This window comes from Polypterus senegalus, chromosome 1 (genome assembly GCF_016835505.1).
Source record: "Polypterus senegalus isolate Bchr_013 chromosome 1, ASM1683550v1, whole genome shotgun sequence".
NCBI classification, from domain to species: domain Eukaryota; kingdom Metazoa; phylum Chordata; class Cladistia; order Polypteriformes; family Polypteridae; genus Polypterus; species Polypterus senegalus.
Window position 1 is genome coordinate 43247481 of NC_053154.1, and position 15574 is coordinate 43263054.

The 15574-nt window shown below is 39.3% G+C and overlaps 1 protein-coding gene across 1 annotated transcript in view; it reads left to right on the top strand.

Moving 5' to 3' along the window:
- dennd2b (DENN domain containing 2B) overlaps positions 1–15574 on the top strand; it is a 419955-nt gene that overhangs the window by 179104 nt on the left and 225277 nt on the right. The window contains exon 2 of the mRNA XM_039748358.1: positions 15315–15419. Coding sequence (XP_039604292.1) covers positions 15346–15419 — 74 coding nt within the window. The 5' untranslated portion in view covers positions 15315–15345. The remainder of the gene's footprint in view (positions 1–15314; positions 15420–15574) is intronic.

The window sequence follows — 15574 nt, forward strand, 5'->3', positions numbered from 1 at the left end:
ACTCCATCAATGTCACTGAACATATTAAAGACCTGTAAGTTCCAAATGTATGGCAGGAAAATAACCTTGAAGGATAGAATCACACATGACAATTCTGTGTAATACAACAGAGATTTGATGTACACAGCTGCATCTTTACTAATGATTTTAATCTGCCTGTTTTATCAGGTTATATTTATCTATAAAATATTTTTTCATACAACATTTACAATTGTTTCTTTTTTTCAAAGAACATTCAAATAGTAGAGCTGTGCCCCAGACATTTGCCTTCAGCTTTAAAGCACCTCATTCATGAGCCTAAGCCTCACAGTTAGGGAGAGTTTGCCTTGAAAGTAAGAAACAAACAGGTGTGCAAGAGTGGGAAAGTAAGAAGCAAAACAAAAATGGAAAGGACTACACACAGTAGGGCAGAGTGAGATCAGCAAGCATCAATATATCACTAAATTGTTTGGTCTCCCCTCTCAGCAAGTTAATGGCAATTGGCTGACCCTCAGTTTTGTAGATACAGTGGGATGCAAAAGTTTGGGCAACCTTGTTAATAGTCATTATTTTCCTGTATAAATCGTTGGTTGTTACGATAAAAAATGTCAGTTAAATATATCATACAAAACATCTCTAGTTCATTCAGGTTTGATGGCTTCCGAGCATGGACAGCTCTCTTTAACTCACACCACAGATTTTCAATTATATTCAGGTCTGGGGACTGAGATTGCCACTCCAGAACGTTGTACTTGTTTTTTCTGCATGAATGCCTTAGTAGATTTTGGGCAGCGTTTCGGGTCGTTGTCTTGTTGAAAGATCCAGCCCCGGCGCAGCTTCAGCTTTGTCACTGATTCCTGGACATTGGTCTCCAGAATCTGCTGATACTGAGTGGAATCCATGCTTCCCTCAACTTTGACAAGATTCCCAGTCCCTGCACTGGCCACACAGCCCCACAGCATGATGGAACCACCACCATATTTTACTGTAGGTAGCAGGTGTTTTTCTTGGAATGCTGTGTTCTTTTTCCTCCATGCATAACGCCCCTTGTTATGCCCAAATAACTCAATTTTAGTTTCATCAGTCCACAACACGTTATTCCAAAATGAAGCTGGCTTGTCCAAATGTGCTTGAGCATACCTCAAGTTGCTCTGTTTGTGCTGTGGGCGGAAAAGGCTTCCTCTGCATCACTCTCGCATGCAGCATCTCCTTGTGTAAAGTGCGCCGAATGGTTGAATGATGCACAGTGACTCCATCTGCTGCAAGATGATGTTGTAGGTCTTTGGTGCTGGTCTGTGGGTTGACTCTGACTGTTCTCAACATTCGTCGCTTCTGTCTATCTGAAATCTTTCTTGGTCTGGCACTTCGAGCCTTAACTTGAACTGAGCCTGTGGTCTTCCATTTTCTCAATATGTTCCTAACTGTGGAAACAGACAGCTTAAATCTCTGGGACAGCTTTCTGTATCTGTATCTGTTTCTCATTTCAGAGAAAATTGACCCCAAGGAGAGAGGGGAAACTTACAATTGACCCCCTTAAATACTCTTTCTCATTACAGGATTCACCTGTGTATGTAGGTCAGGGGTCACTGAGCTTACCAAGCCAATTTGAGATCCAATAATTAGTTCTAAAAGTTTTGGAATCAATAAAATGACAACGGTGCCCAAATTTATGCACCTGCCTGATTTTGTTTGAACAATTATTGCACACTTTCTGTAAATCCAATAAACTTCATTTCACTTCTCAAATATCACTGTGTGTGTCTCCTATATGATATATTTAACTGACATTTTTTATCGTAACAACCAACGATTTATACAAGAATATAATGACTATTAACAAGGTTGCCCAAACTTTTGCATCCCACTGTATATATATATATATATTGTAGATGCCATGCAGGCTGGACGGGCATTCCGGCCAGGAGAGTGAGCAGAACCGGAAAGGGTGTACGAACTGCCCATTAAAATGAGAAAAAGTTGCAGGAGGTTTTTTATTCCACCAACACACTAGATGGTTGGTGCACAGTAAGAAGCCAGAAGGGCAGCAGCCCAGCTGGGGTCACTGGGTGCCACGAGGGGATGCAGAAGAGAGACAAGCTCCCTATTATGGTCTTCCATGTGACCCAGAAGTGTTTTCATCGGGCAGTCACTCAAGCACCGGAAGTACTCCTAGGTCTGTAATAAATGGAACTGCACTCCCTTATTGAAGCGAGTTGGAGCTGGAAGGTAGTGGGGTAACTCTTGAGTGGAAGAGGGTAGTGTAGTAGGAAGAAAGGAGTTATTTTGAGAGGAAGACCTGTATTTGCTTGTGGATAGATAGATAGATAGATAGATAGATAGATAGATAGATAGATAGATAGATAGATAGATAGATAGCGGCATACTGATACAAAAACAATATTAATTTAAAGAGTAATAAAAATGCAGGTAAAAACAGACAATAACTTTGAATAATTTTAGCGTTTAACCAAGGGTGGAACTGAAGAGTTGCATAGTGTGGGGGAGGAACGATCACCTCAGTCTGTCAGTGGAGCAGTGAAGCTGCTCCTCTGCCTGGAGATGACACTGTTCAGTGGATGCAGTGAATTCTCCATGATTGACAGGAGCCTGCTCAGCGCCCGTCACTCTGCCATGGCTATCAAACTGTCCAGCTTCATTCCTACAATAGAGCCTGCCTTCCTCACAAGTATGTCCAGGTGTGAGGTGTCCTTCTTCTTTATGCTGCCTCCCCAGCACACCACCGCATAGAAGAGGGCACTCGCCACAACCGTCTGGTAGAACATCTGCAGCATCATATTGCAGATGTTGAAGGATGCCAACCTTCTAAGGAAGTATAGTCGGCTCTGACCTTTCTTACACAGAGCATCAGTATTGGCAGTCCAGTCCAATTTATCATCCAGCTGCACTCCCAGGTATTTATAGGTCTGTACCCTCTGCACACAGTCACCTCTGATGATCACGGGGTCCATGAGGGGCTTGAACCTCCTAAAATCCACCACCAGTTCCTTGGTCTTGCTGGTGTTCAGGTGCAAGTGGTTTAAGTCACACCATTTAACAAAGTTTTTGATTAGCTTCCTATACTCTTCCTCCTGTCACATTAGGAGGTATTTAAAATAAAAACTTTTGATTATTTGAACATGGGACTGTCAAAGTGTGTTCATGTTGGGGTTGGGGTTCACGGACACCCTAGATTTATCACAGTATATATATATATATATACATATATACATATACAGTGGAACCTCGGTATACGTCCTTAATCCGTTCCAGACCCTTTGTCTTATACCAAACAGGACGTATACCAAACAAATTTTTCCCATAAGAAATAATGGAAAAATGATTAATCAGTTCCCATGAAAAAAAAAATCCTATTGCTATTGGCATATTATACATTGATGGGGTTGTATAAATTAATTTAAACACTGCTTAATACTAAAATACACAAATACAAAAGCAATTAGATGAAATAAATGAAAATTTTACCTCACTTTACTTTTTAATAACATCTTTGTTTTTCACAATCGTAGATACCGTCGTTCTCGGCAAGCGGTATGCAACAGCCATGTCCCGGATATGCATGCCACCTTCATACTTTTCAACAATCAATTCAAATTTACAGGAAAAAAACACAAAATCACGTTGTGACGATGCAGGTTTGCTGTATGCTCCCATTTGATGCCGGGGAGCCCTTGAATCCTACACCATCGGTAATGTGCCTTGATGCTAACCTCATCAGTAACAACAAAGCAAGGGGATGGTGAAAAAGTGCAAAGTGCTTTTATTAAAACAATTAACAAAACAAGGTGTTCAAATTAAAGCGCAGTCTCCAAAGTTCCAGTGAAACGTGGAGGTTAAAAACAATAGAAAAAAGTCTTCTTAAAAACAACAAAGTTAAAAGCAGGAAGCATTCTTTAAAAAAAAAAAAAAACAAGAAGCCCAGTGCTTCCCAACTGGGGAGTCGCCCTACTTGCAGCTGACCTTCGCTCTGCCTGCTTTAGCCACTTTATCCATGCGCGCTCTCGCTCTCTCTCTCTCGCATTCGTTCTTTCTTTTTACTCCCCTTCAAGCCAACTCGCGCTTCTGTTCATCAAGATAAGCAGCCCTCTCTCCCTCACTCACTCAACCTCCCGTCTTTCTTTTCTTTTTACTCCCCTTCTAGCTGACTCGAGCTTCTGTTTATCAAGATAAGCAGCCCCAGGAACAATCATGAATGCGGACGGTCCCTCACAAGTGCACTTTGGTGAGAAACACCCACATCGCTAATCACCCTGACAACCTTCAGCCACATAACCACCACGCCCCCTCACCAAGCTGCGAGCACGGTGATTATTTATTTTAAAGCTGGACTTTGACAGGAGCTGTGGACCCGCTATATCACACATGTGAAAGTTCAAAGAGAGTTATAGCGCGGGTTGTTCACTGAATGCTAGCAACTGGCGCACTAACGCTCGTGGGCAGTCGTGGCTTTGTCTCGAGAGAGGTAAACAAGGTTAGCACACGAGTCGTATTCCAAACAAAGGTTGTATACCAAGCAAAATGTTTTGTGTCCAAACAGGACGTATACCAAGTTGGACTTATTCCAAAGCAGACGTATACCGAGGTACCACTGTATATATATATATATACTGTATATTGTGACCCCTGCAGGGTAACGCAGCTGCCCTTCAGAAGCGCAAGGGCTACGAACATTTAAAAGGCCAAGCTGCGGCCATCCAGAGGTCACTCACTCTCCTGTCTCTCTTCCCCCAGACGTCCTCTGCTCCGGCCCGGCTACCGGCCCGCTGGACCCCCTTGATGAAGAAGACTGTGTGTTCTTTTGAGAAGAAGTTGGGGCCGATGTGCAAAGTTTGACAGCTGTTTCATGTTAGGCCAGATCGCCTCTGTAAAAGATTTGTGTTTGTATCTGGCAGAACAGCAATAATGTTTCTACTCCTTGGAAAACCTGCTGAACTCTCCTGTGCAACTTTGTGACCCAAGCTTGACAATACATACATATACACATACATATATATATATATTGTGACGTGTGAGTCCCTGTCTTGCACCCCAAAACATTGAAACTGAAACAGCACGGTTATTTATTGTAGCGGGATCTATCACTCTCCTATACACAGACACAGCAATCAGGCAGAGTTGTGACCAGGTTAATGGCCAAATAATACTGTTCCCTGCAGTTATAATGTTCCTTGTATCACCCATCGATGGCAGGTGCTCATAGCGTGACCGTGATAATTTCTATTTTCTGTTTTCGTGGCGAGCTGTCACAGCACAGGGAGCCCACGGTTACCCAGGCAACCAATGTACTATTTTCTACAGATGCGCCAATCGCGCTTTGGGATGCTCTTTGGCATGTCATTCCATCGGGGGGAGAATCAAGATAGTTTAGAAACCTTACAATATATATGTATATGTGTATATATATATTAAAAATTGCCACTTTTCACTTTTACATAATAAAATTACAAAGCACTGCTTGAAGAAACACTTGTGCACAGACCTAAATGTGTTGTTCCAAGTACTTGCATTTTATATAGCATAAGTCAAATTGTGTGAGGGGTTAGGCTCTAATAATATTTAGTTTAAGCCTTGTGGGTTTTGTATGTTGAAACCACAAATATCCAATGGAGTCTGTAATACTGATATCTCTAGTAAAAACAGAGAACAGCTCTTTCAAGGATTTCTGGGCAAGCAGATTCATGGGAAAAAGTAATCATTGTTTAATAACCTAAGAGATGAACTGGCTGTCATTTTTCTTAAACTTGGCACTTTGTTCAAAGAGGCTGTTCCAATGTACATGTAAACCTTGTAAAGCAGAAATATTGGGTCGCTCTACTTGTTATATCTGATTTAGTTTATACCTAATTGGCCAATGCTGCCAGAAAATATAGAGGCGGGAAGTGGAACTGGAGATATTATTAAAGCATGCCTTGGAGAAATCACTTTTTGTCTGCTGAAATTGTCTAACATTTACTGTATTTGATGCAAAAAAGCTGTACAAACTATGAAAGAAACAGTTTGGTTGGTTTAGTTTAGATTAGCAGTGGCACAGTGGTTAGCACTGCTGCCTCACAGCTTAGATCACATAATTGGTGTAGCATAGCTGTAAGATGCTTCCTTAGCCCTCAGGGTCAGACCATTGAATCATAATAGTCTAATCCAAACTAGTTAATTTCTTTCTTCCCCATTGACTTCAATGCAATCTGCACAATTTAGTGAAGATCTAAAACATTTCTGTGTTTCCACCAAACTCACAGCGAAGTGAACTCCTTGTTTACACTTATCACTGTTTCTGAGTTTTGCCTGGGAACTCCCATTCCAAACAGAGCAGTAACCCTTTATATAAATGCTAATGAAGTTTATATGCGAGGAATGGAATTGAAGGGCTTAAAATAGAAAATACAGTAGAAATCTTTAAATCAAAAATGGAGTAGTCACTGTCATGGTAGCAATAATCATAAAAATCTAAGCAGACAGAACAGCATTATAGCTGTTCTCTAGACTAAAGTGTGTACTGTCATCATAATTTTTGTTATTTTTCAAGATCTTAGGGGCAGAATATTGAAGCAGGAAAGTCTAATTTTAGCAGTTTATTCAGAACCTAGTGAGCAGCTCATTGTATTAATGTCTGTATCCACAACTGAGGATTAAAGCTGTTGCCTTATTGACTTTATTATGCGCTGCAGATATATTTGTAAATGTAAAATTGTGTTTCACTGTCTTGGATAACTTTATGGCCAATCTTTTAATCAGTTGTTCCAATTGCAAGAACTTTGAAAATAAGGAGCACAAAAGGTAGCTTGCATGTATACACTATACTGCTCACTGTAAAAAGTAATGCGTTAAAAGTACTTAAAAAAGTAAGGCAACAAATTACAAGCAATATTTTTGAGTAGATTTAATATACTGCACTATTGAGTAAAGTTAATGTATTAATTTACTCAAATTTACCTAAAATAAATGAGTTTGATTAAATATAAGTAGTGGCAAAAATGGTTTTATTTTACTCCATTTTCATTTGAATTACTGTACTCAAAAAATGAGTAATAATGCAATGCTGGACAGAAATGACTGTATAACAAATACATGCTAAAATTCCATATATCTTTATTTATTTGCACATACACAAATAGTCACAACAACGAATCTATATTTTCAAAGAAAGATTAAATCAAATGACTGAGGATAATTTTTATTGAATTACTGACATTCAAATGTCAATGCAAATTTTAATTTCTTCATCTGAAAGTGTCATTTTCTTTTTCTGTGTAAAATAAAAGTTTTAAACGATAAAAAAAAATATATAAACAAACGTAACTTTCCAAGAAATGTTCCAACGAGGTAGGTTGTTAGAAAGACGCTACCTTGCTCGCCATGTTTCCCACATGAAGGGAAAGGTTTCATGAAAACAACGAATGCTTACGTCTGTAACTATACGAAATGAAATACTAGTTATTCATTACGGAATTAATATGCTTTATACTTACACATTCATAGTAAAATAGCTCTTATTATGGATAAGCGTTACAGCTGAATGAGTTGTTGTAAAGACCAAGAAATCGATGTGAGAGGAAGTGCCATGTCATTAAATTTAACTTAACTTAAATGTGTTCAATTAACAGTATAGTTTTTTTTTTACTTAGAATAAGCTATAAAAAATGTTTGCATTTTAAGAAAAATAATAAGTTAACATTATTCTTAATTTTTTTATCGAATTAGAATGAAATAATCAATAAAAAGGGTAAAACCCATTTTTATTAATTAAAGTAATGATTATTTTGCGTATAGTTAGCTATTTTTTATTATTATTTTTCACACATGCAAGATTTATTTTTACAGTGTACATTAGCTTGAATATCTTTCTATCCATCTTCCAAATCAATTTATCAAGAGTAGGTTTCGTGGGGAAGCTAGAGTCCAGTATCATCATAACAAATTTTACAAATTGCAGAAGATTATCTGTACTTCAGACTTGTTTAGTAGCTAATTCTATACCTGGATTTTAAAAGATATCAGAGCATGAGCTTGAACTACATGAACTGGTAGTTTACATTTACATTTATTTGCTTGGCAGACGCTTTTATCCAAAGTGACTTACAAAAGAGGTAAACATACTCGAGTAACATTATGCTAGAGCCTGTTTGTTCAGCAAGTGTGGTAGGACATGTGACACAACATGTAATAATTAATAAATTTACAATCATAGATTAACAATAAAGCAAATAAACAAAATGTAGCAACATATCAACCAACAATATAAATGATCACAGAGTAATTTTTTTTCCCCAGTCAGTTAGACAGATATTCACAGAACAACTGGGTTTTCAGTTACTTCTTAAATACATTGAGAGAGTCAGCAGTACAGATGGGCAGCTTGTTTCACCAACTAGGAACTACACAGGAAAAGAGTCTGGATTGAGACTTGATACCACGTAGAGGCTGCATCACCAGGCACTGTACTGTGGCAGACCTGAGTGGGTGAGAAGGAATATAGCACCTCACCAGTGTCTCCTTATACACAGGTGCTGTAGACGAGCATCAGGGATTTGAACCTAATGCATGCTGCTACAGGGACCCAATGTAGTGACCTGAAGAGAGGAGTGACATGTGCCTGTCTCGTTTGGTTAAAAAAAGATGGGCTGCAGCTTTCTGAATCATCTGCAGTGAATTGATAGCACATGTGGATACTCCTGCCAGAAGTGAGTTGCAGTATACCAGATGTAATCAGACCAAAGCCTGGACCAGAAGTTGTGCCACATATTACATTAGATAAGGTCTGATCTTGAGAATGTTATATAGCATGAACTTGCATGAACGAGAAGTGACAGTTGCATTTCTGGGAGTGCATTTGCCTGAGAGAACGAGGTTAAGTAGATTGCCAGCCTTGAGTGTTGGTGGGGTGTGGTTTGCTCCTATGAAAAAGGTCATATGTATCTTTCCTTATTTTTGACTGTTTTATGCGATGCACTGCTTAACCAAAATAATTCTTCCCGATTGATACCTTTAAGTGTTCTGAAATCTTTAATTAGGTCCACATAACAACATCTATGCTAAGACAAAGGAGCTTAATTCTCTTAACTTGTCAGTTGAGGCCTTTACACTTATTCCGGCATATTGATAGTTATTTAGTCAGTGAAGCTTACAACACTCTATATGTGTTGCGACCAGCACACCACAACATTTCAGAATAAAGGAAGGTTTACCTTGTTAACCATCATGTAACTACCTGGTCAGTCATATACAGTTTTTTGCGAGCTATTAAAAAAATTTATAAACTAAGCTTGATATTATTTTATTGAGAAGCACTGTTAATGAGTAATTGCTATTTATATTGCTGTTATCACATCTGATGTCATAAAATGTCTTCAAGTGGAAATATTAATTGTGTACCTGACATCTATACCTGTCATCTTATGGATTCCTATGAGTAAGTTAATGTGCTTAACTATGGAATCCTGGTTAATTTCACATATGATGAAAAACAGATGATGTGCCATGTGATACTTCATATTAACCTTCAGAAAAACATTCACTCATTTATTATTTCAGTGAAGTAAGGATACAAAAGCTGTAAGTCCTAATTGTAAAACTTTTAGCATTAGCGGCTTCTTATTACTAGTTGCACTATGCAAAATTTCATTGGGTTGTTCACGGTACTGTAGCTGTCTAACCAGATGATAATGACATGATCAACAGAGCATACGTACATAATAAATGTGACTGCAGCTTATCATTAATTTTTGTCTGCTTCTCTTGGTCTGGTGAAAATGTAAAAAAGTGGGTGTCATTCTCAGTGATGGTTTGCCACATACTAAGTAACACCTTATGGCATTTATGAAAACAGTACTGCATACAATAGTTCAGGCTATAATAAGGAACATTTGGTTAGATGTGAAATTCTGTAACCCTAATGCCCCAAAATCTTTATTTTTGGCAGTTTTGGCCAAAACTGAAACAATAGCATTAGTATTAATATAATCAGCATTGAGCTTTTTACTACCTATTATCATATTGTGACATGTGAGTTGCTGCCTTGTACCCAAAAGACAAGGCTAAGTCTAAGGATTTCAGGAAAATCAGCTTTATTCAACTTGAAACAGGAAGAGCAAGGTTATTTATTGCAGCGGGAGCTACCACTGGTCTACACACAGACAGAGCAAAATTAATAGGGCTGGGGCCAGGTTAGTGGCCAAGTTATAGTATTCTTTACATCATCCATCAGGTGACAGACGTGTTGCACAAGGAGGTGGTGAGCTTGCCTTTGCCTCTGTGGGTCAGCGAAACTGTGATGTGGTGTGAACCTGTGGGGCACTATAAACCTATTGTTATCTTGGCAAAGGAAAAGCAGCCCTCAACAGACGCGTCAATCACATTTTGGCATGTCGCCTCCTTGGGGTGGGTCTCAAAAGAGTTAAAAAATCTCACCTCTTCCCCTCAGCTTTTTCCACAGACTTGGCCAGACATGAGAGAACGTCAGCATTGACATGCGCAGCCCCGGGCCGGTGGCAAACAGCAAAGGCAAATGGCTGTAAATGAATAAACCACCGAGTGAGCCAGGCATTTGCATCCTTCTGACTGTAGAGCTACTGAAATGGGGCGTGATCAGTCACCAGGATATACCGCTGCCCTCACAGGTACACCAGAGGGCCTCCACTGCCCACTTAATCGTTAAACATTTCTTCTCTGTGAATGAGCAATTGCACTCCCTGGGAAGCAGTTTCCGCTAGGAAATGTGATGGGATGTTCTTCTCCATTGAAACATTGAGGAAGCATTACTCCTAATCTGAAAGCACTTGCATCCGTCTAGGAAAAAAATTATTTCAAAAAGTACGAATTCTGTTGAACCGGGAATGAGGATAAAGCAGCTTTTAAGTCAGAGAAGGCTCTGTTACAGGCATCAGACCAGACAATACTACAATTCTTTCTGCCCTTCATCAAGTCAGTAAGGGTGAGGGGGGGGGGCTGATGCTCAAAATTGGTAGTACCCCATAAGCCCGAGGAAGCCACGAGCCTGCCTCTGCATTTAGAGACTTGGATATGCAGGCACCTCCCCACCTTGTTCATCTGAGGCTTGATCAGATCTTTTGCTATGGAATACCCCAAATAACAGGTTTCTGACATACCCAGCTTGCACTTCTTAGGGTTAGCCGTCAATCCTGCCAGCCTCAAACTGTCAAGCACCGCCTACAGGTGGTCAAGGTGAGATCTCCAGTCGTCACTTAAAATACAGTTGTCACAGGATTTGGTCCATCATCCGTTGACAAGTCAATGGAATTCCATGGAGACCGAAAGAGAGCCTGGTGAACTTGAACAACCCATCTGGGGTGATGAATGTTGTTTTCTTGGAACTGGATTCCTATAGGGCACCTGCCAGTACCCTTTCGTGAGATCCAGGTGGAGATATACGAGGCTTGCTGGACAAGTCAGGCTTTGGGTACACATCAAATTTGGAAATCTTTTTCAAGTGACGGAAATCTATACAAAACCAGACCGAGCCCTCCAGTTTTGAGAACCAGAACAGTTGAGCTCCACCGTTCACTTTTGCTTTTCGTGGATAAGTCTTAATTTGACCGTCTTTTTCACCTCCTCATGTATCACCTTCCTCATTGCCTCTGGCAGGCGATACTGAAGCACATATACAGTAACACCGGGTGAAGTTACTATCTTGTGTTCCACAATTACTGTCCGGTAAGGCAAGGCCAAAAAGATATCAGAGTTCTTTCCAATCAGTGTCAACAACTTTGCCTCCTGGGCATCCGTTAAATCATCGCCAATAGTGACTTCATTTTGAGCAACTGTTGCTGGCGTGACAAGGGTCTCATGCAGTTCATGCCACTCTTTCAGCAGATTAATATTCAAAACCTGCACAGACTTCCACCGATCTGGAATTCTGACTTCATAGTTCACTGGACTGATGTGCTCTTCTACTGCCATTTTGCCTGAAATTTATGTGGGTCTGAAGAGTTCAACACCAATACCCAATCCCTCTTCTTAAACTCGTGGAGTTTGCTTTTTTTATCATAATTTTGTTTTTGTGCCTCTTGTTCACGCTGCGTATGTTCCTCTGAAATAGAGGACAACCTTGAGATCTGTTCTTGGAGCAAAACGACTCGATCGACAGATTTGCCCCCGCGAGGTGCCTCGTGAATCCCTTGTCTATTCCTGAAAAATGTCTTAACACCCTGCGTGGTTGTTGGCCAAACAGTAGTTCAAACTGACTCAACCTGGTGGTTGCCTGGGGGGATTCATGAACAGCAAACAGGAGAAAAGGCAGCATGGTTTCCCAGGAGGTCGGGGCATCATGGGCTACCTGATGTATCATCTGTTTGAATGTTTTATTAAACTGCTCAGTCAGGGCATTCGTCTGTGGATGATAAACAGTGGTGCTTTATTGCGAGGCTGTCACACAGTTGCTTCATGACACAAGAGATTAAGGGTGCTCTCTAATCAGTTAAAATCTCACGCAGGATTCCAATATGTGTGAACATTTCCGAGAGAACTTTAGCGACAGTTTGTGCAATCGCCCTTCATAGAGCACCCACTTTGGGGTATCTTGTCTCATAGTCAGCCAACATGAGCATATACTGAAAACCAGTTTTACTCTTTGGAAGCGGGCCTACAATATCTAGCCCCACCCTCTCAAAGGGAACATCCAAAATAGGCATTGGTGAGAGTGGAGCTCTAGTGGGTCTATGAACAGAAACAATCTTACAGTCAGGACACTCACTGCCAAACTGCTCCACTTCCCGGCCCATTTTCAGCCAATAAAAGCATTTCCAAATGCGTGCCCTCGTCTTCTCCGCACCGAGATTACCTCCCAAAACATGAGCGTGAGCAATTTTTAATACCATCTCCCTATGCCTGCACCACCAATTGCTTGATTCCGCCCATTCCCCATGCAATCAGTAATTACATCATCATTAATTAAAAAGTGTGGTGGTTTAAAAGTTCAGGTCCTCCCTCTCAAAGATAGTAAGAGTCACTTGCGATGTGGATTTGTTTGAATGCAAGTTGCTGTTGGCTGCAGCTCAAAGTGCTTTACAAGATGAAGAAAGAGAAAAAAGGCAAAATATAGCAATAAATATGGGCAAGTGGTGGCTCTGGGTAAGGATCTGTGCTGGTATCCAGAAGGTTGCCGGTTCGAATCCTTGTCACTGCCAAAAGAGATTCTACTCTGCTGGGCCCATGAGCAAGACCCATAACTTTCACTCTGACCCCAAGGGATATGTGAAAACTAACAAATTCCTAATATAAGAAATTTAATAAGGCGAAATAAAGAACAAAAAAAAAATTAGGCAATACTAATTTAAATAGAATAAAAGTAAGGTCCGATGGCCAGGGAGGACAGAAAAAACTGCCTAGCCCCCTGTATGCATTCTACCTAACATAAATGATCTCAGTCAGTCCTCGTGGTTTACAGGCTTCACATGGAAGAATTTGATGATGATGGTCATGTGAACCTCTGGCCTTAAATCCATCAATGTAGGGACAGCACAGTGCTTTGATCACCACCACAGAAAACTGTAAAAAGAATAGTGGAGAAAGTAGGGGTTAGTACGGTTTTTGGAGCCACCATGATTGATAATGATAATTAAATACATATACAGAAAATCAGAGTTAAAATAAAGGTATGAGAAAGCCATGTTAAAACAATGAGTTTTTAGCAGTTTTCCTAAAGTGCTCCACTGTATTAGCCAGGCAAATTTCTATTGGTAAGCTATTCCAGATTTTAGGTGCATAACAGCAGAAGGCTGGCTCAGCACGTTTTTTTTAGATCAGACACTCTTTGGGACTTCCATAGTGTAGCAGTGCTGGAGGATTTTTTAACTCTCTTTTCAGGAGCGACTATGTCAGCGGCAGATTTTTCCACTTTACTATTTACATTATCCTCACTATTGTAGTAAGCACTACAAATGGATTGGATGCTTAAAATGTTTGTAAACTTTGAAGCTGTAGATGATTCAAAGAATTTTTTTTAACAATATGCTTCTCGTTAATTTTTTCTAACATTATTTCCATATTAAATAGTAAGAGAAGTGTTCAATGATCAGTTCCAAAGATCTGGGCTCAATTACTCTGGTCTTCTTAATGCCTTTATAGACTTTACAGGTTCTTCTGATGTTAGCATAGGTTTTCCCTGGGCACAGTAGTCACCTTCCATTTCCTAAAAACATGCATAGTCTCTTATTTTAAAGTTTAAATTGGCCCTTTGTGAGTTTGCCTTGAGATGGACTGGCATTATTTCCAGGATGTTTGCTCCTTTTTGCCAAGTGATCCTATAATGGTGAAATCAGACAATGGATGGATGACCAATATTTTCATCTGAAATGGTGACTAGGCGTGTGCTTTTGATATTTAACCTTATGCCTAGACTCAATACATTTCATTTTGACTTACTCAACTGTACTATCTTCATTATTATTATAGAACTGTTATTTCTTGGACTCATCATAGACACAACATACTGTACTGATAATAACCATGTTTTGTTGCCATTTTGGAGTGTTACATTTTTAAAGGCTTCTTAGCAATGATGCCTCATTTTCTAACCAACTTAATCATATTCACTGTTACACATGAGGAGAACATGCAAAATGCACACGTAACAAAACTGAGTTTAATGGCTGTATGGTGTTGACCTTACCCTGGATAGTGCTAGGCTGGGGTACAGTTCCCAGCAAAAATGCAATGTAAAGGGTAAGTTCAGGAAATGGATGGATTTATAATAGAGAGGCATAGATTTTTCATTTATAAAGTGGAGTCATGGTTGCCCATTGCTTCATTAATTTTTTGAAAAAATACTCCTTTAGCATGTGATTGATGGTAACATATCCTTTGCAATTCTGACCATTATTTTACGCTTGACATGCCGAACAAGGTCTTAAATAAGGTTGGTTTAGGTCACAGAGATCACAAAATACATAAAAGGCTATTTTCTGTGACAGTATAATGTATATCAACCCATCTACCTATAATTCGTCCCATAACCAAATTTGTGTGAAATGTATGAAACATAAAAAGTATTAAAAATGTTGCTAAGCTTCATGCTTAAATCAACTATAGGAAATTATTAAATACTATTAAAAGGTCATTTTCTATTCTGAAAACAGAATAATGTTTTTTATTAAGTTTGAAATAATTAATTATTTGAATATTAGTAATTACAGCAATAAGTTAGCAGTTTCTGTTTTAACAAGTGCAACACCATATATAGTATTGTTTATTTTTTTATTAAGAGCAAAAATAACCTACTACACCTTTGGTCATGTAAACTTTATGTGTTTCCTAGGTCTATTTCATATGCTTGATATTTTTTTTATTTTCAACTTTTGGTACAGGTGACCTTGAACACTTTAGACAGAGCCAACAATGACAGCCAACAAGAATGCCAAAGTCCCTCACAAATCTGGAGGAAATAAAATACATCGGGACGTTCCTGAAAGGTTTGTGTTTCATAATAGTAGTTGTGCCAAATGAGCTGTTCTCTATTTTTCAAATTTACTTGTACTTCATTGTATATGTGCTAACTCTGCTAAAAGAAACCACATCTTTAAAGTTCATAATTCCTACCAGTAACTGTTTACAAGCTTAGTGAGAA